The sequence below is a fragment of the Malania oleifera genome, chromosome 5, assembly GCF_029873635.1.
Source record: "Malania oleifera isolate guangnan ecotype guangnan chromosome 5, ASM2987363v1, whole genome shotgun sequence".
Lineage (NCBI taxonomy): Eukaryota > Viridiplantae > Streptophyta > Magnoliopsida > Santalales > Ximeniaceae > Malania > Malania oleifera.
The window spans coordinates 81,166,422-81,189,412 of NC_080421.1; the positions used below are offsets into that span (position 1 = coordinate 81,166,422).

At 38.9% G+C, this 22,991-nt stretch overlaps 1 protein-coding gene across 9 annotated transcripts in view; it reads left to right on the forward strand.

Annotated features, from left to right (window-relative positions):
- The window catches only part of LOC131156200 (probable protein phosphatase 2C 51), a 138,909-nt gene that overhangs the window by 86,353 nt on the left and 29,565 nt on the right, over positions 1-22,991 (forward strand). For 5 of the 9 annotated variants that reach the window (XM_058109701.1, XM_058109705.1, XM_058109703.1 and 2 more), the window contains 2 exons: positions 9,892-9,975; positions 10,185-10,328. In XM_058109701.1, the coding sequence (XP_057965684.1) occupies positions 9,892-9,975; positions 10,185-10,328 (228 nt within the window). Of the gene's footprint in view, positions 1-9,891; positions 9,976-10,184; positions 10,329-22,991 lie in introns of those variants that run through there. The other 4 variants (XM_058109707.1, XM_058109708.1, XM_058109709.1 and 1 more) reach the window with 3 other exon arrangements.

Consider the following 22,991-nt stretch of genomic DNA (forward strand, 5'->3'; position numbering starts at 1 on the left):
CTGGATGAAGAAAAATGTAGAGATCACCACATTAAATTTGTCAAACCAGGCTCAAAGAGATTGACCTACATACTTCACCATCCTCCCCCTAAGCAACTTACTCAGGAGGTTGCTCCATGTATACCTCTCCCTACAAATCTCTAGTTAAAAACACATTCTTGACATCTAATTGATGTAAGGGCCAATCATAATTAATTGCCAATGAGATCAACACACAAACATAATTTTGTTGAGCAACAGGAGAGAAGATCTCAAAATAATCAATACAATATCTTTGGATGTGCACCTTCGTAACCAACCAATCCATAAGCCATCAGGAAGATATTTAATAGTGTAAATCCAATGACCTAACCAACTCCTTACTGAGAAGAAGATTTACCAAGTCCCATGTCCATCAAGAGGTCAAGGCATTCATTTCTGCATCAATTGCTTACTTCCACCTAGGGTAGAAAGCACTTCAACATGCGAGAAAGGGGCAAGAATATAGGAAATAGAAAAGGCAAAAGAATACATAGGACTAGGAAGGCGGAGAGCAGAAACATAATAAGCAATAGGATAAGTAACTAAGGACCTCTTATACGTTTGAGTACCTTTCTGGTGAGTAATGGGCAAATCCAAGTCACACTGAGATGGATCTCTAGAACTAGATTCAAAACAATGATGGTTAGAAGAGGCAATTGCATGTTGGTAGTGATGTTTATGCTTGCTTTTCGTCGTTCATAATCCCTCAATTGTTTCTCTATGTTTTTATATGATGGATTTGGAAAAGGAGCAAAACATTGTCGGAGAGGGATAATGGAACGAACTGGAGGACTAACACTTGAGGGGGGATAAAAAATCATATGGAATCATAATAGGTTCATCCAAGGAGGACCTTGCACTAGAGAAAAGAGAAATAAGGTGCCCCCTCAAAAAAGGCGACGTTTGCTCTAATATATTTTTTGGGAGTGGGTGAATTTTTAACATCTATAACCTTTCTAAGTTGTTGAGAGTAATCGACAAAGACGTTTAACAATATGTGGAGAGAACTTGTCGTGTCTAGTATGTGGAACATGTGCAACCAAAGACATGAGGCACGATAGAGAACTTGGATGTTTTCTGGATGCATGACAAAGAAGGGATTTTGTCCCTTAGAATGCTGGAGGGCGTCCTATTGAGCAAAAAACATGTTGTAAGAAGCATTAGTCCAAAAGGTTCCACGGACATGCATATGATAGAATGAAATATCGTGATATGTCAAATAAATGTCTATTTTTCTGTTCATTAAGGGGTATGTACACATGATGTTTGGTGAATTATTCCTTCGGCTAAAGAAAAAGATTGAAGCTAGTTAAATTCAAGTGCATTATCAAATCGAAAAAATTGAATGCTAATGCCAAATTGGGTTTTTATTTCATCATGGAATAGAGTAAATACATTACAAAATTCATACCTCTCTTTTAACATATAGATCCAAGTCATATGCAAAAAATCATGCACAATGGATGCCTAGCCAATTTCTTGACTCTACATGGACCCCAAATATTTAAACAAATAAGAAAAACAATGAAATTTTATGAGACTCAACTCTAGATAGGAAAGATGTTCTAGTATGCTTTCCTAATTGACATGCTGAACACTCAAAATGAGAAATATACTTGAACATGGGAAAAACTTGTTGCAGTTTCTGAAGCGATGCATGACCCAAATTAGCATGCCACTGGTCCAGTGAAACACCATTGGTAGAAATCGAAGAAGCCATATGACAAGAATTGGATCTATCATTGCCACCATTGTCGAAATAGTACAAACCATCCTTCTCCATTCCTCCACCAATCCCATTCTTTGTATGGGGATCTTGAATAACACAATAAGAAGGAAAAAGGTCGTAGAACATTTGTGAGATTTTGGTAATTGATCAAGTGATAAAAGGTTAAAGGGGAATTTAGGCACATATAACACAAAAGAAAAAGGACTAGAAGGAAACAAAAGAATATTGCCACAAGCCCTCAACCAGAAAACCGTGAGTAACCTTGGAGTATAAAATAGTGAGTTTTATGGACTGAAATAAACTAGGACTTTCTTGCATATGGGAGGAGTTACAATAGTCAATAATCGATGGTGAGGAGGATGAAGAGGCAAAACGCCTGGTTGTACTTGAATGGGCCAAACTAGCACTAGATGTAGAAGACTAGGTTTGAAGTTGTTGAACCATGTAGACAAGATTGTTATACTCCTTCGGGACGGTAGATGATGCACTCAACTACCTAGTGGAGTGGCTAGGCGCATTCGAAGTGTCTACGGTAGAATCACCATTAACAATATTGGCCCAAATAGGTTTCCATGGAGATCCCAACATTGATCAATTGTATGATTGTCATTATGACAATGTGTGCAAATGCAAATTGTCATGTCGAATTCCTTGCACTACTTTTTCCATGACCACAATCCAATAATCGTCCTTTTCCTCCAACACTTGTTTGGCCACCTTTAAACATATTGCTAGCCATGGTTGAACTAACATGTGAAGAAGCCTAAGAAGAAGACTGAGAGCCATCTTAGGTGATCTATTGGATTCTAGCATATGCTTTAATCATAGATGGTATGGATTCACTAACAAGAATCTGATCGCTGATAGGTTGAATCTCTGGACTCAACCTAGCGAAAAACTTGGCAGCCAACAACTATGCCCTGTACCTCCTAATCATCTCAATGTTAGAACTTACTTATTGATAGATGTTGATTTCCTCCCCCACATGCCCTTCAAAGTGCTATAATACTCGCTAATGGACCTACCTTCTTGGTTATATTTGAAAAACTTGTCTTATAGGTAAAAAACATGAGTTCAATTTTTATCTTTTGAGAAGCTTTCACAGAGATCATTCCATACAATCTTGGCTGTTTTATGAAACATTGCATTCATAGCAATTTGTGGCTCCATGCTATTCTAGAATCACACAAGCAATGGGTCATTCTATTTCATCCAATCTTCATAATCCTTGGAGTCTTGAGATGGAGGAGAATGCGACAAATATTTGGACATCCTTTTTGCTTTAAACGATAAGTATCTCCCTCTATTTATAATATATGTCAAGTACAATTGGAATGACCATAACACCCTTACTAACTTACACTTATTACGAACCAAACTCTAACAACTAATAATAATGCTAAATGACTGAAAAACCATTAGCACTCACCCTCGAGTTGGAGCTCATATATCATATGCTCCTAGCTTGTTACAAATGAATTTCACATGAGCACCTCCCAAGGCTTTAGTGAGCAAATCAATAAGCTGAAACTCATACTTCACATGAGTGGTTGTAATGAGCTTTTGTACAAGTTTCTCTTAAATAAAATGGCAATCAACTTCAATGTGCTTTGTCTGCTCATGGAAGATAGGATTTGAGGCAATATGAATAGCAACTCGATCATCACACATCAACTCCATAGGTTGAGAATGTGGAAAACCTAGTTCTTTCAACATGTTCTTCAACCAAACAAGTTCACATGTAGTGTGCACCAGAGCCCTGTATTCCGACATAGCACTTGAACTGGCCACCATAGTTTGTTTCTTACTTTTCCAAGACACCAAATTACCATTGACAAAGATACAATACTTGGTTGTGGATCTTCGGTCGGAAGGTGACTTGACCCGATCTGCATTTGTATATCCCTAAATATGAGTGTGACCTCGATCTTGATATAAAATACCTATCCCTATTGCAACTTTCAGATATCTTAAAATGCGAATTACTGCATCACAATGACTTGTTCTCGGGGAATCAAGAAACTAACAACACTTTTTTGCGAAGGATATATTTGGTCTGGTGACTGTGAGATAATTCAACTTTCTAACAAGTCTCTTGTACCGACCTGGGTTAGGCAACAAATCACCCATATCTGTTACTGACATACTATTAGAATCCATGGGTGTACCAACAGGTTTGGATCCAACAACCCCGTCTCATCTAAAAGATCAAGAACATACTTTCTCTATGACAGTACAGTTCCCATACAAAATCTCGATGCTTCTATACTCAAGAAGTACTTCAATGGTCCCAAGTCCTTGGTTTGAATCTTACTCTATAGGAAAAGCTTTAGGTCTTGGATGCCTCGATCATCATCACCAGTGATCACAATGTCATCCACATGCACAATAAGCAAAATCCTGTTAGATGGAGTATGACGATAAAAACAGAGTGATCTACTGCACAACGATGAAGGCCAAACTCAAGTACTACAACACCAAAATGACCAAACCATGCCCTTGGAGATTGTTTTAATCCATACAATGCATTTCTTAAGTCAACATACTGAGCTTGACTCCCTTTGAGCAACAAACCCAGGTAGTTTCTCCATATATACCTCCTCATGATGATCACCATGTAGGAAAGCATTCTTCACATCTAACTGATGTAGAGGCCAATGACAAGTAGTGGCTAAAGAAATTAGGAAACGTACGAAGGCAAGTTTAGCGACTATAGAGAATGTATCTGAATAATCCAAACCATAGACTTGAGTATACCCCTTAGCAACAAGTTGGGCTTTCAAACGAACCACATAACCATTAGGATTGAATGTCATAGTGTACACCTAGCGACAAACAACCATAGACTTATCAGGAGGAAGAGGTACCGAATCCTAAGTATCATTATCCTGTAATGCACGCATCTCTTCAACCATTGCAATCCTCCACTTAGAATGGGATAGGGCTTTAGAAATAGATTTTGGAAGAGCGACAGAAGATAGAGTACTAACAAAACAATGATAAGAGAGTGACAAGAAATCATAACAAACAAAATTAGAGATTGGATGTTGGGTACAAGTGCGGTTTACCTTTTCGAACAGCTATAGGAGGATCAACATCATAGGAAATAAGATCATCCGACAAGGGAACTAGAGGTACAGTAATAGAAGTTAGACAAGGCACTTCCCCCTTGAGTCGCTGTTTGTATATCTACAAATTGGGATGATCCAAACTACTAGAAGGACTCAAATTGGTTGAAGGTGTAGGAGGATTGGGCACAAATACTAAGTTTGGATTTGGTGGCAAGGCAGAGGAGGAGACACATTAAGGTCAATAGAACTCAAGGAATCCGAGTCGTATGCTGTAGACTCAAAGAAAGTGACCTTAGCAGAGACATAAAATCAATGTAAAATAGGAATATAACATTGATATCCCTTTTGACCATAGGAATAGCCCAAAAAGATACACTTGATTGCACGAGGATCCAAGTTATCCATTCCTAGAGTAACTGATGGAACAAGGACACACAACCGAATAGATAAGGAGGAAGGAAGAACAAAAGAGCCTTAGGGAACTAAATATGAGATTTTACTGCCAAGGACATAGGATGGCATTTTTTTGTTGAGGGAACAAGCTGTGAGCACAACCTCACTTCAAAAAATTTTGGGGACATTCATTTGATACAACAGGGCACAAGTGACTTCAAGAATATGTCTGGTTTTCCATTTTGCAACCCCATTTTGTTGTGAAGTGTGGACACAAGAGGACTGATGGATCATACCAGAGCTAGTCATATAAGTACTGAATTGGGTACTGAAGTACTCCTTAGCATTATCACTACGAAGTATCCTGATTGGCAAATAAAATTGAGTCTTTATTTGGGAATTGAAGGCACAAAAGATATCAAACAACTAGGAATGATATTTCATTGAATATAACCAAGTCATCCTAGAGTAGTCATCAACAAATGTAACAAAGTACCAAAACCCCAACTTTGATGTGACACGACTAGGACCCCAAGTATTGAAATGGACTAGCATGAAAAGACTAACTACTCCTTTGTTGACTTGGGAAGCAAAGGGAACACGATGATACTTGCCCAATTGACAAGACTCGCATTCAAGATTAGACACAAAACTTAAAGTAGGAACTAGCTGTTTCAACTTGTCCAAGGATGGATGATCAAGGCGACAATGGATTTGAAGTGGTGTAACTGGGACTGTGCAGGCAATGGGTGGAGAAGGCAACTCAAAGTAGTAAAGTCCACGAGCCTCACATCTTGTGCCAATTGTCTTTCTTGTCTTCGGAACCTAAATAACTACAAAATCAAGAAAGAATGTGACAGGACTAGTGACTTTGTAAGCTTACTAACTGACATGAGGTTGAAAGGAGATTTAGGAGTGTATAAAGCAGAAGAAAGAGAGATGGAAGGAGTAGGATTTGCTGTTCCTATCCCCTTAACAGCAATAGTGGACCCATCAGCAAGGGTAACTTGAGGTAAATTTTTAGGATACTAGAGATCTAAAAAAAAAGTTTGTTGCACCTGCTATATGGTCTGTGGCAGCAGAATCGATAACCCAAGGTTTAGTAGTAAGGATACCTGATGACATATATACTGTAGGATTACCTTTCTGGGCAAAATACGCAATGTGATAGGACACTTGTTGAGACGATTGATACTGTAGAAACCTTGAATACTCCTCCTCTGATATAGTCACAGTACATGGTTCACTTAAACTAGTGATTAACGAAGGAAACATACTTTTGGGATTTGCAAACTCCATCCCAACATTCACAAACTCAGATCAATGATCATAAGAGTAATTGCTGGACCAATCAGTACAACCATGAACAAGGTGACCAACCATGAACAAGTCACGAATAAATCAGTACAAGACTGCCACAGCACCAAGAAACTCAGAAACAACCCCAAGAAAGCAGCTCACAGCACTGGAACAATTGGAGAAGTGAACCACTGAAATTACCATGGTGAAATCACCAACTAATTTATATAATACTACCACAGCCTCGCAGAAATGAAAATAAAAATAAAAGAAAACAGCTTGTGAGCACTGCCACTGCTCCAAGAGAGTCACCAATGACTGTTACTAACACCGAACAACAACTAACAAATTACCATGAGTGCATGGTCACAACAAAGATTGGATATTTGAGCAAAAACAAATGTCTAACAGCTTGATATTTTGATATATGGAAGGAATTAGAACATTAAATCAAAAAGCACAGAAAATTCCACTATTTAAGACCCAATAAACTTGATAACCATTGATAAACTGCTTCACGAAGCATCAAACAACCATTCCTTGCGTCCCGCACATGAACAAGTAAAATAAGTGAGATCTTGGGGCAAAAAACATCACAAAAAACTCCAACAACATGTTAATAGAGGGATTGGATCACTGCTGGATCATTTCAGGTCAAACCATGCCTGAAAGTGCGCCGGTGCCTGGGGTCAGCCCTGGCAGCCTTCGTCCAGCGTGTGAGGGTGCATGAGACACTGCCTGGAGGTGGGATTTCAGTGGGGGGCAGATCGGTAGTGTCTGTTGGTGACTATGGTGTTACTTTTGACAAATATGTAGTGGATTTGATTGCTCGAGCTGGAAGTGTTGCCCAGAAAACTCCAGCGACTGGTCTACCTTCCTGCTGCTGCTGGCTGTTTTCTACAGTTATAATATCGCTGAAAAATCTTCTATGCTGATAGACATGCAGCAGATTTTGGGTTTTAGGCTTTGGTTTTGATGGTGGTGGTAACACTTAGGGTTTAGGCTTCAGAATCATGCTCTGATACCATGTTAGATTACCACTTTTCCTAAAAGCTTAAGCTGTTAGTTTGTAGGCCAACAGTGTATATCAAGCTTTAACAACGTACACACACTTGAAACCACAAAAGGTAGTTGGAGGATTCAACCAATTTCATGGCTGTGTTCTGTACATTAACAGTATCATTTGGAACTCTCTCTGTAGAGGTCTTCAAAACCACCCCTAATATGCTACAATAAGCACACACCAGTATTGGGAATGAACAACACAGCAACACTGCGAAATCAGGAAGCATACTCAAGCACAGAGAAGAACTTCTGAACTTCAAAGAGATCTGCTCTGATAATGGAACATAAGCTACACTATCCTATGAGGAATTACACGACCATGTGGAAGTGGGCAGAGGACAACAAGCACCACAGGCACTTGATAAACAGCCTGGCAGCGCGGCAGCTACAGGAATGATGTCTGACAGCAACTAGAAGTGAGTGCCAGCAAGAACAGGATATAAAGTCATTGAACACCAGTCAGAACCACCATCAATTGATACAACCTTGCAGCAATCAATCATGAAGGCACAGCATCGTCATGCCACAGCCAACCAGTGAACAGCAACACAGCAACAGCAGTATACCAAAAACAGAGTGTTACTTCACATCAGCAAATCACAATGAACACGCACAGCATCCTACCCAGAATGCTGCACAGAAAAACTGAGATGAATAGTGCCCCTAAGCAATTTTCAAGCCAACCAGAAAATCAGATTTGAGATCTGATTAGTGGAACATTAGAAAGAAAACAAAAAACAGAGCATGGAAAGAAAAAATTCAAATAAATCTGAATTAGAGGAGATTAACACTCTGATAACATTTTGTAAAGTTTGGGGATTGGAGGAGGGAAGAACAAAGCAAGCAAAAGAAGGAGATGGCAGTTTCCTGGAGCCATATGTACAGCTCCAGGTCTGCCCTCTTATATATATTAATAATAATAAAAGTTATAGGACAAAAATTTGACTACTACACACCCTAATTGCTGAAATAACATATTCTCTTCTAACAAGTGTGAATCCTGCATCAAGTGTTATGGGAGCAGCCTCTTGTCGGACAGTCAGTGGCTTGATAAGATTTATGATTTCAACGAAAGATGCCATTTTTCTGTACCTTAATCAAGTCTCTTCCTTTACTGGGAGTGTGGAGAAAAAGGAATAAGTATTGGAAGAATAATTACAAGAAAAAACTACTTTAGTGAGTTACAATCTTGTCTCCCACCAAACTTTTTGATCAAAAAGGGCTTTTTTCCATAGTGCTATATTGCTGTTGGAAAGTGCATTTTAACTAGAATTTTCCTAAATAAAAACATGTTAATATTGTGGACCCTACTCAAAATCAGGAAGACTAATTTGGTGAGAATTATTTTGACGATTAGATTGTGGATGCAGTTGAATAGTCTGGAGATGTGGATGAAGGGTTTAATGTCAGCTAGCAAGTGTGTGCTGAAAACCTGTGATGCCTACTTCAACTTGAGATCAAGTTCCTTTTTATAAGTAGTGGAGGTTGATGTATAATGCAAGTAGGGAATAATTCTAGTTTCTGTACTGCTGTTGTTGCTGTTGTTATTATTCTTGTTTTTATTATTTTGTTTAGGGTATTTTATTTTGATAACATCTTTTTTAGATTATTGGATATTATTTATAAAACTTCTATTTAAGTTCATTTAAGTTTCTGAAACTATTGGTCTTATTAATTTTATTTAAAGTTCAACCTAGTTGAAATTTTGTTGGACGTTTGTCCTGCATAACCTTTCCTCTTCAAGATATATCTTCTACACAGATTTTTTGCTATTCTGGATTTTTTTTCGTGTTCAATGCTAATTGCTCCATATTACTCAGCTGACTTTTTGATCTATTGAAAGTACATATCTTCATTAAGTTTATGATATTCAGAGATGATGTAAGAGTTGGATGTAATTTCTTCATCTTATGTGTTTCCATGGTTTCAATTAAAAAAGCACTGGGACAATGAAAAATTAATAAAATTTCGCCTTGTTTCTTGTTCTGAATTTTTGTGACCTTGTTACTGTTCTAACCTGAATGGCTGAACCAAGCTCCAATTGGAAATTGCCAGTGTCTTCTGCTAATATTGAAAAAGTATGGGCTCAGAAGTGCATCATTGCTTATGGTTCCTTGACAATTAGATTAAATTTATTGTCAAATGCTAGGTTGTCTCGACTATTTTAGTTACGTCTGTATGGTTCAGAGGTATAAGTTAAATGTTTTTCCCCTGTTGCTGATCACATGTATCCTAAATTTGTAGCCATAGAGAAATTATTTATATCCTCTCAACCTCATGATCTTACGTGCTGTGTATTTTTTTGCTCCACAGAGCTGAACAAACTTTTGAGTATGCTCCTCCAGAGGCTCTTCTGAATGCTAGTTGGTACCAAGGGCCAACAAGCATGACCTTGAAGTATGTCAAGTTTCAACTGAAATTCTGATATCTGGCTTTCTTGTTCTTCATATATATATATGTGTGTGTGTGTGTGTGTGTGTGTGTGTGTATGTGTATGTGTGTATTGCAGCAAAGCAATGTGCATCTTCAGTTGTTATTTAGAATACTTCTGCTATATTTGATTAAGTTTGTGCCTTCTCATTGTCATCTAATGTTTGATTCAATAGGTATGATATGTGGAGCGTTGGTGTTGTGATCTTAGAGTTGATTTTAGGATCGCCAAATGTTTTTCAGATAAATGCTCTGACGCGTACACTTCTAGATCAGCATCTTGAAGGTTGGAATGAAGGCTTGAAGGAGCTTGCTTACAAGTGAGTCTCTTTGAGAAGCATGAAAAGTTTTATACTTGCAAGAGTTTCTCTTCATTTGTCTTATCTAATAATGAACTCTGTTAAGGAGTTTGTGCTGATGCATCAAAATGGCCACTTTCATGCTTAGAAGGTTAAATTTGAATCCTACTTCAATATGGAGACAACTGTAGGTTTGAGGTTTTTCCTAATGTTAGCAATATAAAACTAAATCATTGTGATGGTTTATGTCAATGGCTATCTCGTGATTTCATGAAAATAACTCGTAAATTTGCTTTGTGGAATAATTCTACAAAGATATTTTTTAGCATAATTTTATGGTAGTCACATATTTTACTTTTAAGTTGAATATTTGAGGCATAGATCTAATTTCAATGTGAAGATTTAGTGACACGTGTCATTGGTCCAAGATGTTTAATGTTGACAAGTTTAAGAAGCTATTATGATTTAGTGATTTACTATATATATATATATTGCAATTTTGAAAATTTTCTGGAAAATGCATTAGATATTTCATTGTTAGTTGTCTTGATTGTCTTATCTGATTTTTAGAATGTTTTGAACTTTGAGTATAAAGGTGGTTGTTCGATTCTAATTTGTGTGATATCAATCTGTGATGCAGGACAGATTTGGGAAAGATTTGCCTATGTGATTTAGGAGAGCTTAGGTTTGGAAAAATAAGGATTTCACTCTGTAATTTTGGTGGAAAGTAGGGCCAGAGTTTAGAAGACAACTAGGAATAGATTTAATTAGGATTTAATCACTAGTAAGGTTAGGAATCTGGAAGAGGTTGCTGGAAATTCTGCGCATTTGAAACAACTTGTATTTTAGGCAGTTAGGATCAGGGTTTTACTGTGGTGAAGGTAGAAAAGTATTCTATCTTTTTAGGGCTTTAATGGGGTTGAAGATGGGAATAGTGATTAGGATCAGCAGCAGCACAACCAAAACAACAGGAAACAGAGCAGTCTACAACCTTTTTTTTTATTTTTGGGTAAAAGAGGGCGGCACCTCCTAAACTTTATTGGAAAACCCCTCACTTATAGCGGAGGAAAACCGTGGTTACAATTTTGAGACTTTGGGACAATAAAAGCAATTCCAAGACCCTAAAACTAACTTAACCAACATAAACCAAACCAAAAAACCAAACACCAGCAACCAAAGAACTAAGAAACTAAACCACTAAAAGTGTAATAACACAAAACATCATGAGCGCAAAGAAGGAAAACCCAACAAGTCCAATTGAATCATTCTCCTGACTTGCTAAGGAAGATTATCTTGGTAACTATATGATCGAGAAATACCAAATTCACCCTGTTTGGTAAAGAAATCCGAACTTTTATTCGCCTCCCTATAAACATGTTCCACTTTGAACTGTATGCCTCTTAATGCTAGCATAAGTTCTTCCCACAAATCCCATAAGTTCCAAACCGAGCACTTCCCAGAATTTATCCACTGAACCAACAAAGCAGAGTCACATGCAATCTCCACTTGATCAAATCCAAGATCTTTGCACAGATTAATCCCTAAAATAATCGCCTTCAATTCAGCCATGTTATTTGTTCCATAACCCATTAATGAGGAAAAAACTGCTTTAAATAAACCTTTTTCATCTCTTATCACGCATTCACGCCTCCACCACCACAATTCCCTGGGTTACCTCTACAGCTCCCATCCACATTCAACTTAACCCAACATATCCTAGGTTTACACCATCTGACTACACGAGGAAGATGAACCCCCACATTTTTTACTTGAATATCCAAAGCACGAAGGACTGCAATATCCGTGCAAGAAGCAGGTGCACATTTATTTGACTTGTTTGAAATGGATCTCAGCCAATATTTAATATCAAGCCACACAGTTCTCACCGAATCATGAATTGATTCCATCCTGGCTCTACATCGACGAGTCCAGAGTCTCCAAATGATGAGACTAGGTATAAGACCTACCAAAATGCCTAACTGTGAGGCCCGTCTTGCACAACTAAACCAGACATTAACTCTGTCTTTCCAAGTACTCGTTGCCATACAACTAACACCCAACGCCATTGCTGCTTTTTTCTATACGTCCTGAGCAAAAGATTCGGTGCAAAACACATGGTCTAGAGATTCAATTTTGGCATTTGAACAACAATCACATCGAGAGGCCATCTGGACACCTACTTCTCTAATACGAGTATCAACCGGAAGACAAGTGAACCAAAACTTCCACATACAAATTGACACCCTTTTTGGCAACATAGGATGCTAGATCCATTTTGCAACTGAGAATTCCTCTTTATGCTCCCTTATAATTTCCCAAGCACTTGCCGTGGTGAATTTTTCATCTGTTGAAGGTTCCCAAATTACTGTATCTGGACCCTCCTTGCAAGAAATAGCAGAGTTCATTACTTCCTCAGCCTGATCTTCACCCAACAGATCCACTAATAAATCAACATTCCACCCATCTCTATCCCAACAATCTCGAGTTCGAAGCTTATGGTTACTGATTTCCTAAACCTTAGCACAAAGGGGTCCGGAGGCTAACCAACGGTCAAACCAGAAAGAAGCCGACCCTTCTTTAATTCGAACACGAACATGCTCTAAAACTTCAGGAATCACACGAACAATTGATCTCCAAAATCTGGTTCCTTTCTCTAGTTTCATTTCTCTCAAGTGGTGTTTCTTATACAAATACTTGGCTTTAAAGAATTGAGTCCTCAGATTATCCATAGTTAACAATCCCTACACAAACTTCATATGCAATGATTTTTTTACCTCCTCCAAATCCCTAACACCCAAACCACCCTCACAAACAGGCTTACATATATTAGACTAGGAACACCAATTCCTTTTCCTTTTGTCATTTACTCCACTCCAAAAAAGTTTTGATAACATAGAATTTATCTTTTTGAAGCCAGTAGTCGGAATGTCTAATACCGCCAATTGATGAACCGCCATTGATGATAATACATGCTTAATTAAAATTAGGCCCCCCCCTTGAGATAAAAGCTTGAATTTCCAACCCGCTATCTTTTTCCTCAATTTATCAACTAGGGGCTCTAAAATACGGGCCGTAAGTCGACCCGATACCAAAGGAAACACCCAAATATGTAGCAGTGAAACCTCCTTCTGCAAAGCCAGTCGTCCTTAACAGAGATCTCTTCCGAGCAAAAGCAATTCTCTTTGACAAAAAAATACTTGACTTTTCTTCATTTATCAATTGACCAGACCAATCCTCATACTTCTTCAAAGTCTTAATAAGCATTTGAATGGAACTTCTCTTGCCATTGGAAAAAATAAGAATGTCATCCGCATAGAGAAGGTGAGATACCAAAGGCGCCCCACGAGGATGATAGTAAGCCCCTATCTTATTCTCCATAAAATTTTTCTTTAGAAGTTTCGAGAGAACTTCCTGTAAAATAATAAATAGATAAGGAGATAAAGGATCTCCTTGGCGAAGCCCTCGAGAAGGTTTAAAGAACCCTTTATAAGTGCCATTCATCATAATGGAGAACCAAGGAGAGGAAACACATTCCGCCACTAAACCACAGAATCTTCGTGAGAAACCAAAGCTTTCCAGAACCAAGTTTAAAAAATCCCAATCGACCCTATCATATGCCTTAGCCATGTCCACTTTGATCATTACATTTCCACCATTAGACTTCTTATGCAGAGAATGAACCATTTCTTGTGCCAAAGAAATATTTTCAAATATACTTCTACTAGGAATGAAAGCTCCCTATTCCGGAGAAATCAAAGCAGACAATAAACCTGTCATCCTAGCAACAATAATTTTTGAAAATTTTTTTGTAGATAACACTACAAAGACTAATAGGCCTAAACTTGTCAAAACTCCGAGGATTTTGAACTTTTGGGATTAGAACAATGTAAGATACAGAATAAAATCTAGGAAGGGGGGACCCAGCAAAAAAATCTCTAGCTGCATCGATCACGTCTTCTTTTACAATATCCCAGCAATCCTGGAAAAAAGCCGAGCCAAAACCATCTGGACTTGGGCTACTATTTCTCGGGATAGAAAGAATAGCATCCCTTATCTCTACCTTAGACGGTTCACGACAAAGATCAATATTCTCCTCTTCAGAAACCATAGGAGATATTATATCAACAAGGTTAGCTGTTCGATTGGGTCCTACACCTGTTAAGAACGTTCGAAAATACCTTATTGCACCCTTATGAACAACTTCCATAGAATCCAACACTTCTCCATTTGGAAGTTTCAATGAATGAATCATAGTCTTCTTCCTCCTTTGGTTCACAAATGTATGAAAGAACTTTGTATTGTTATCCCCCGCCTCCAACCATTTCTTTTTGGCTAGCTGAGAGATACAAATCTCCTCCCTCTTTTCCCATGCTTCCAGCTCGAGTTTAGTAAGGAAAAAATCTTCCTCCAATTCAAGCAAATACCCTTCCTGAAGCTGAGCCTCTAGAGCCTCCATACTTTCCTCCAATTTTTTAATGTTCTGTTGTACATGTCCAAAAACCTGTTTGTTCCAGTTTCGAATTGCAACTTTCGTATGTTTCAATTTACCAGCAAGTCTAACTAAACCCGAACCATGAGACTCCTCCCTCCAGGCTTTCTTCACGCAAGACTCAAAAGACGGGTGCGTGCTCCACATATTCTGATACCTGAAGGGAGAAGGACCATACCGATGCAGATTTCTATGAAATTGAATAATCAATGGGTTATGATCTGAAGTCCTCCTCTTTCCATACTCAAAATAAATATTTGGCAAAACTTGGAGAACATTTGAATTATAGAGCACCCTGTCCAGTTTTGCCAAACTCCGAGAATTACCACTGTGACCATTACACCAAGACATGTTGTTGCCAGTACTAACCAAATCCATAAGACCTCAGTTGTCCAAGCAATTGTTAAATTCCTCCATAGCCGATAACGGCCTCATATGACCACCAATACATTCCGAATCTGAACGGATAATATTAAAATCTCCCGCCACTAACCAAGTAAAATCATCCCTCTTTACAAACTCCAAATCATTCCAAAGTTCCCGGTGATTTGTTTGACAACATTTAGCATAAACAAAAGAAGCCAAGAAAATCTGGTCCACAGAACTAAAAATACCCGAAATAGCTTGATCAGACATATGTTGCAACTCAAAGTGCACTTCCTCTTCCCAAAATATCCAAATTTTAGTGCCCACTGAAGTATTCGCACAAAAATTCGGAAAATTTAGAAAATCAGCCCATTGCGACATCAGACTTTCATCAGAAAATGGCTCTGAAAGAACCAAAATAGAAGGCGAAAAATTTCTCATTAACTTATGTAAACGATTTTTCGACGTGCCTAAACTCCGCACGTTCCACACTAGAATTGTATTAATCATAAATCAAGTTTCTTTGGACAGGTAATAACCCGTTGAGACTTCTTCTCACTTTGCCCATTAATATTCTTCAACTTAACAATCGGAACATGTAAATCATCATTCGAACAAAAGCCTTTTTCCAAAGGGAAATTTTCTAAATTATTTGTCTCCACCTCCTATCCGATTCACAATTATGTGGGACACACCTAACCATGAAGGTACACTCTTGTTCCAAAATTTCTGTAACCATATTATTAGACTGCATCAACTGATAACGCACTACTATGCCATCTTCCACTATTAGAATATCAGCGTCAGGAGCACCCAAGATTGGTTCAACACTCTCCTCCCTCTGCACAATCTCATACTGATTTATATTTCGCTGCAAAGTCTCCACTTCAAGCCTCGGATCTTCAGGAACAAACTCCCCCTCTTCCATCTCACGTTGCGGAACTATCTCAACCACTGGCAAAATTTGTGATGTCGTTGCACCCTTTTGAGCCTGAGCCCCCTCTACAGGTTCTTCGATAATGCATAGATCTATCAATTCTCTCTGAACTTCCTTCCCTTTATCCAATTTCTTCACACGCCAAACTTCTTGTCGACTTGTCTACCATATTCCGTATCCTTACTTCTATCCCTATTTTTTTTGTTTCCTTTCACCCCCTCAACATACCACCTTTGAATGCCCTTGTCTATGACATTTCTCACAATAAAATCTTTGCTTTTTGTACCTCACTTCCTGCCAAATTTTCTGATTTGCAGAAACAACAATCAGGAAAGCATCCACCTGATCTGCCAATAAATCCACCTCCACGCACATTCTTGCACCCATATCCCTAGTTCAATTAAGCGTAGCATTGTCAGTTCCCAGGTATCGACCAAACCTCATGGCTAGAATTTGTAAGCAATCAGGTCTGTACATGTGCATTGGAAGACCAGGGAGAAATAACCATTGAGGGGCCAAGGATGGTTCCTGCTTTAGGTTGAAATCCTGTGTCCATCGAAAAATACGAAACGGAAATCCAGCCAAAATCCTTCCTTCACGAGACCATATCCATGAAGAAAATCTCGTTCATTCTTCATCTGAACCAATACGTGAAAATCATCCATGAAACTAACAGAATGGATCTCCAAAAGGCCCCACGACTTTATGATATTCAAACGGATAACATTAATGGATGGTTTAGATTGCAAAAATTTCAGAACCAGTGCAAACCTAAAATCTTCCGCCACTTTGTTCATCTCAGACTCCGAGAATATAAAACCAATATCTCCATCAATTGAATATCTCATGGCAAGTTTGAAAGAGGAAGACAACGGTTTAACAGCATGAGAACATGATACTACATGGGCATACGACAAAGGTCCCGAACCACCTTTCAAAAGAGACCCCACTGGTGGAGGATCCCCCAAAGGGCCGGCAGGCGCTGCCATCGAATCCTAGGCTGGAGGCGTCTTACTTCAACGAAAATTGAAGAGAGACATACCTGATTAAGGATGTTTCAGAGTACCGGTAGAAGAATGGCTTGCCGAATTTAAAGTCCTAGAAACCCGGCAGGTGACAAAGTGGGCGACCGTGGTTGCAGTTGATGACTCTTCTCTCTGGCGAAACACGCACAACAGGAGGAGGCTGGGGATGTGGAGCGGGAGAGAGGCAGAGTGCAAAGTCCCCCTAGGTGTCGACCTTCCCCTAGTTTTGAATTCACTTACGTTCCCAAACTCGCCGTCGTCACGAGAGCTTCTCCTCTACAAATCCCGGAAACGGCACAGATCGCCCTCTGAGTCTCCTTTGCGAAACCCCGAACAGCACCGAGTTGCCGTCGTCGCGAGGGCTGGGGGTCCTGCCGCCTTCGTCGCGAGATCTAGAGTTCCCGAACTCGCTGTCATCTTGCCCCGTTGTCGCGAGAAACTCTCCTCTGCAAGTCCCGCCGTTTGATTCTCCTCTGCAAATTGAAAGTGTGGAATAAGGATACTTTTGGGGACCTTAAAGAACAAAAGAATGCAATCCTTAATGAAATTGGGGTTTTGCATAGGTGGGAAGAGTGTGGTTTGGCTCGTGAGGAGGATAGAATTAGAGAGGACCACCTTAGTGATGATTTGGATTTTATTTTGTTTCGGGCGGGGAGAAATTTTACTGAAGAATTGGAGTTAGATTCAGGAAGAGTGAAGCACGATTCCAAATTCATTGGGGAAGCGATAAATTTTCATAGTAGTTTGTACATTGAGATATCTAAGCATAGTATGATCATTGAGGGGTTTGATTGGAGCCTTATAAGTGAGGACCATGCTAGTTGGTTGGAGAGAGCTTTCGATATTAAGGAGGAGAAGGGGCGGCACTTGAAATGGAGAGAGATAAAGCTCTAGGTCTGGAAGGCTTTACTATGGACTTTTTTAAGGAGAATCTGGAGGTTATTAAAAATGATATAATGGAAGTATTTCATGAATTTCACTGCAATGGGGCGATGGGAAAGAGTGTAAATTCTACTTTTATCACGCTTATACCTAAGAAGGAGGGATCAAACAAAGTGAAATATTTTTGGCCAATTAGTTTGGTTACTAGTTTGTATAATATTTTGGCTAAGGTTTTGTTGAAAAGGTTGTGGGACATTTTAGGGGGTATATTTACTTCGAAGAAATTTGTTCATCAAGGATAGGCAAATTTTAGATGCTGTTTTGATAGCCAATGAAGTGGAGGATGTGAAGAGGGGAGGGAGTGGAGTATTATTCAAGATGGAATTTGAAAAATATTATGACTTGTTGAAGTGGAATTTTTTGGATCACATTATGGACAGAAAGGGCTTTAGGTTAGCTTGAAGACGACAGATGAAAGGTTGTTTATCTTCAGTAATCATGTCGGTCACAGTGAATGGACAATTAAGGGATTAGTTTAAGGCTTCGTAAGTGTAGAGACAAGGGAACCCTTTATCTCCATTTCTCTTTAGTTTTGTTGTGGATGTGTTGAGTTGCATGTTGAGTTGAGACATGTTCAAAGTGTTGAAGTTAGGCAGGGGATTAAGGTTGGTAGGGAGGATATTGTCGTTTCTCACCTTCAATTTGTAGATGATGCCTTTTTGCTTCTTAAGGGAAATGTTGTAATGTTTCAAAAGGTTTTGACTTTTCTAAAAGTCTTTGATAAAATTTTAGGATTAAAGATTAATAACTCCAAGAGTGAGGTTGCGGGTATTAATTTGAGTGAGGGTGTTTTAGAGGCTTTTGCTAATTTAGCGCATTGTAGTTAGTTGATTGGTCTTTAACTTATTTGGGTCTTCCTTTAGGTAGCAATCATTCCTATTCTTTTTTGGGAAGTGGTGATGGAGAGGGTGGGTAGAAGATTGGAAGGTTGGAAGAGGACTTATTTATCTCTAGGGGCTTGTATTATTCTTATCAGTTCTATTTTTTAGAACATTCCCACTTATTATTTTTCCCGTTTTAGAGTTCCAGTTAGGGTGTTGAATTGGAGAAGATTATGAAAGATTTTTTGTGGTTGGGTGTTAGGGATGAGAAGGTTGAACATGATTATTAAGAAATCAACAACACTAATAGATTTTGATATTTTGGATCTATTATGAAAGCAGAAGGGGTTTTAGGCCTTGGGAACTTGGTGTCTAAAAACATTTCCTTAGTGGGTAAATGGCTTTGGAGGTTGACTCGCTATGGCATATGGTTATAAAACTAAGTACAAATTGCATAGGAATGGTGGCATACTAGGGATTGTGGTATTATTTCTTATGCTAGTCATTGGAAATTCGTTTCTCAGGTAGCTCAATTCTTTTTTCCTCTTGCACACTATCGTGTAGGAATTGGGAATCATATTCTTTTATTGGAAGATAGATGTTTGGGTGGGTGAGTCATCTTTGGAATCTTTGTCCCCTTGTCTTTCTAGATTGTTCCGCTTGCATAATGCACCAATTAATGCTTTCTATTCTTTTAAAGTGGGGATCTCTTTCGTGGGATTTCATATATTTGAAAATCTCAATAAGAGTGAGGTTGATGATATGACTTTGTAGTTGCATATGCTAGATTCCTTTGTCCTTTGAATAGGGTATGATTCGAGGATTCTTCTAGTTTGGTTTTTCTACAAAATCTTTTCTTACCCAGTTGTTGGAAAGGCAAAATTCTTGTTTTTCTTCCTTTGAACTATTTTGTTTGGCTCATTGTAAGATTAGGGCTTTTATGCGGACCCTAATTTGGTGGGCATAATACTAATGATTTGCTACCATTGTTTTAAATTGCGGCCACGGGTAATGTCGCATTACAATTGCGGGTGTCGTGGGGATGCAAGAGATGCGGGTGTTATGTAACGGAAAAATGGGTGTAACAACCTTGAATTTTTTTCAATTTGAAGAATAAGCGTGGAATCCTTTAATACATGATTTTTAATGAATGTTGACTGCTTTTATTCAACCTGTAAATACTTTATAATATATATTAATTTTAATTTGTTGTTTACGGGAAAAGTATTTTGTTTTTTTAATAGTTTGCACTACTTTAATGGGTAAAGTGAGAACCAATTAATTAGAGACATAAAATGGCTAAATGAGTCAATATACATGAATTTGAAAAATGATTAGTATCAAAGTTCAATACATGAATACAATATTACAACATACGCACATGTCACCACCAAAAGGAATGACATGGAGGCTCTTTATAGTCTCCATCTCTATTATGAGATCGGAATTTGGAATCATCTCCCCACCCTTCTGGAAATACATAGCTGAATAAATCGATGTTCATGTCATTTCGTTTTTGATCCTGAAAATTTATTGGATGCCAAAATCCAATAGATATAGGGCAGCCCGGTGCACATAGCTCTAGCGTATGCAGAGTCCGGGGAAGGGGCAGACCACAATGGGTCTATAGTACAAAGCCTTATCTTGCATCTTTGCAAGAGGCTATTTCCACGCCTTGAACCCATGACTTGCAGGTCACACGGCAACAACCTTACCATTGCCCTTAAGCTCCCCTTCAGAATCCAATAGATATAGGATGTGCGTAATTTCCATTTGATCATATCGTCATCCTAAATCATAGCCATATCCATATCCGTAAGTTGGGTTGGGGCTGGCTGTGGGTGCTATGTAGAAGACGATTCACTAGATCCTGACCCACTAGGATAAGGATGATACACATGATCTGGATCATAGTGCTGAGATGGTGGATACACTGGATGATAACTGCTGGCACGAGATCTATATGGTTTTGATGATGAATCATCTAAACTGAAGTCTCCAATGTCAAATATTTTGGGAATGGCCGAATGAATTGGCCTTGAGTTCTGTATGTTATATATAGACTTTACAAGAATGCTTTACATGGAAAGTAAATAAGGTCTAGCATGATTTTACCCCTATACAAGTAAACTATAATCTGTCAAGCCCTATACATGTAAACTAACTATATGCTAACTGAACAAAATAATGAATTGAAATATAAGGAAATAAATGTGGGTTGAAGTAAGGAAAGAAATCTTTTGCTTTGCTGTTTGCTGTTCCGTTGACAGCCCCCCTCAAATTGATGCAAGTTGATTAACAAGCATCAATTTGCTACTTAGGAAGCAATGTCGATGACGAGTGAGAGATTTGGTGAAGATATTCGCAATTTGTAATTCAGTGGAAATGTGTGGAAGAGTGATGACACGAGCTTCAAATGTTTCACGGATAGAGTGACAATCGACTTCAATATGCTTAATGCGCTCATGAAAGACGGGATTGGCTGTGATCTAGATAGCACTTGTATTATCAGCATGTAGAGGTGTAGGATTGGTCTTAGAAAAATCTAGCTCGGCAAGGAAGCCTCAAAGCCAAATAATTTCAGAACAAGCAAGAGACATCGCCCGGTATTCAAATTCTGTCGATGACTTAGAGACTCTGTCTTGCGTCGTACTCTTCCAAGAGATCAATGCATCACCTAAGAACACACACCAATCAGTGATGGAGCGACATGTATCTGCACAACCAGCCCAATCAGCATCATTATAAGTAGCAAGGCGAGTAGAATTGCCTGCAGGGAAGAATAAACCATGGGCAGAAGTGCCCTGAACATAGTGTATGATCCTACGGACAGAAGCCAAATGAAGATGACGATGAGTATGAAGAAACTGGATGACTTGCTGTACAACAAAAGAAATGTCTAGTCTAGTAATGGTGAGATAGACAAGACTACCCACCAACTTCTGGTATAAATTGGGATCAGCAAGTAAATCACCCTCCTCTTTGCAAAGCTTGACATTTAATTCCATAGGAGTATCAACAAAAGTATCCTTCTGAAGGCCAGCTGTGGCCACCAAGTCACTAGCATACTTATGTTGATTGAGTGAAATACCTTGAGGGGCTACAATTCACCTCAAGACCAAGAAATTATGTGAGAGACCCAAGATCTTTCATATGAAAGGACTCTGAGAGATGATTCTTGAGCTGAGCAAGTAAAGCATAATTGGAACCAGTAATCACAATATCATCAACATAAACCAAAAGAACGACAATACCCATGTTTGATTTCCAAAGAAACAATGAAGTGTCATACTTGCTCTACTTGAATGAAAATTGTAATAAAGTGGTGCGGAATTTATCAAACTAGACCCTCGAAGCTTGTTTGAGACCATAAAGAGAACGACGAAGCTTACACACATGTGAAGTCGGAGAGGGAAACAAGCCCGGGGGTGGCTTCATATAAATATACTCTTTAAGATTTCCATGAAGAAAAGCATTCTTGACATCCATATGATGTAGTGGCCACTCAATGGAAGCAGCAATAGCTAGAATTGTACGAACAGTAGTCATCTTAGCCACATGAGCAAAGGTCTCTTCATAATTGACTACCATATTCTTGATTATTCCCAAGTGCAGCAAGGCGAGCTTTGTAATGATCTAGACTTCCATCAAATCAGACCTTGACTGAGTAAACCCATTTACAACCCAGAGGAACATTGGTGGGAGGACAAGGCTCAATGTTCCAGGTGTGATTGGCCTCTAGAGTGGCAAGCATAGCTTGTCGCCAACAATCATGCTTGGCAGCGTCTGAGTAGGAAGTGGGAATATCTAAAGTGGACAATGCAGTAGTAAGAGCTGAAACAGAGTTACTAGAACTTGAAGAGGGAAACCCATACCTGTCTGGGAATACAGACACTCGAGAAGAACGACGTACCAAATGCTCTAGAGGTGCTGCAACTGACTGAATCTAGAGCGTGGTAGGATTAGATATCGGATGAGCTAACAGAAGAGACTGTGGGCGAGGGCGCCTCGTATACACAATACCTAGTTTAAAACCAGAACTGACTGGATGAGGATCCAAGAACTGCTCCTCAAAAGAGGAGGGGAGAATCACAGTAGGAGAGG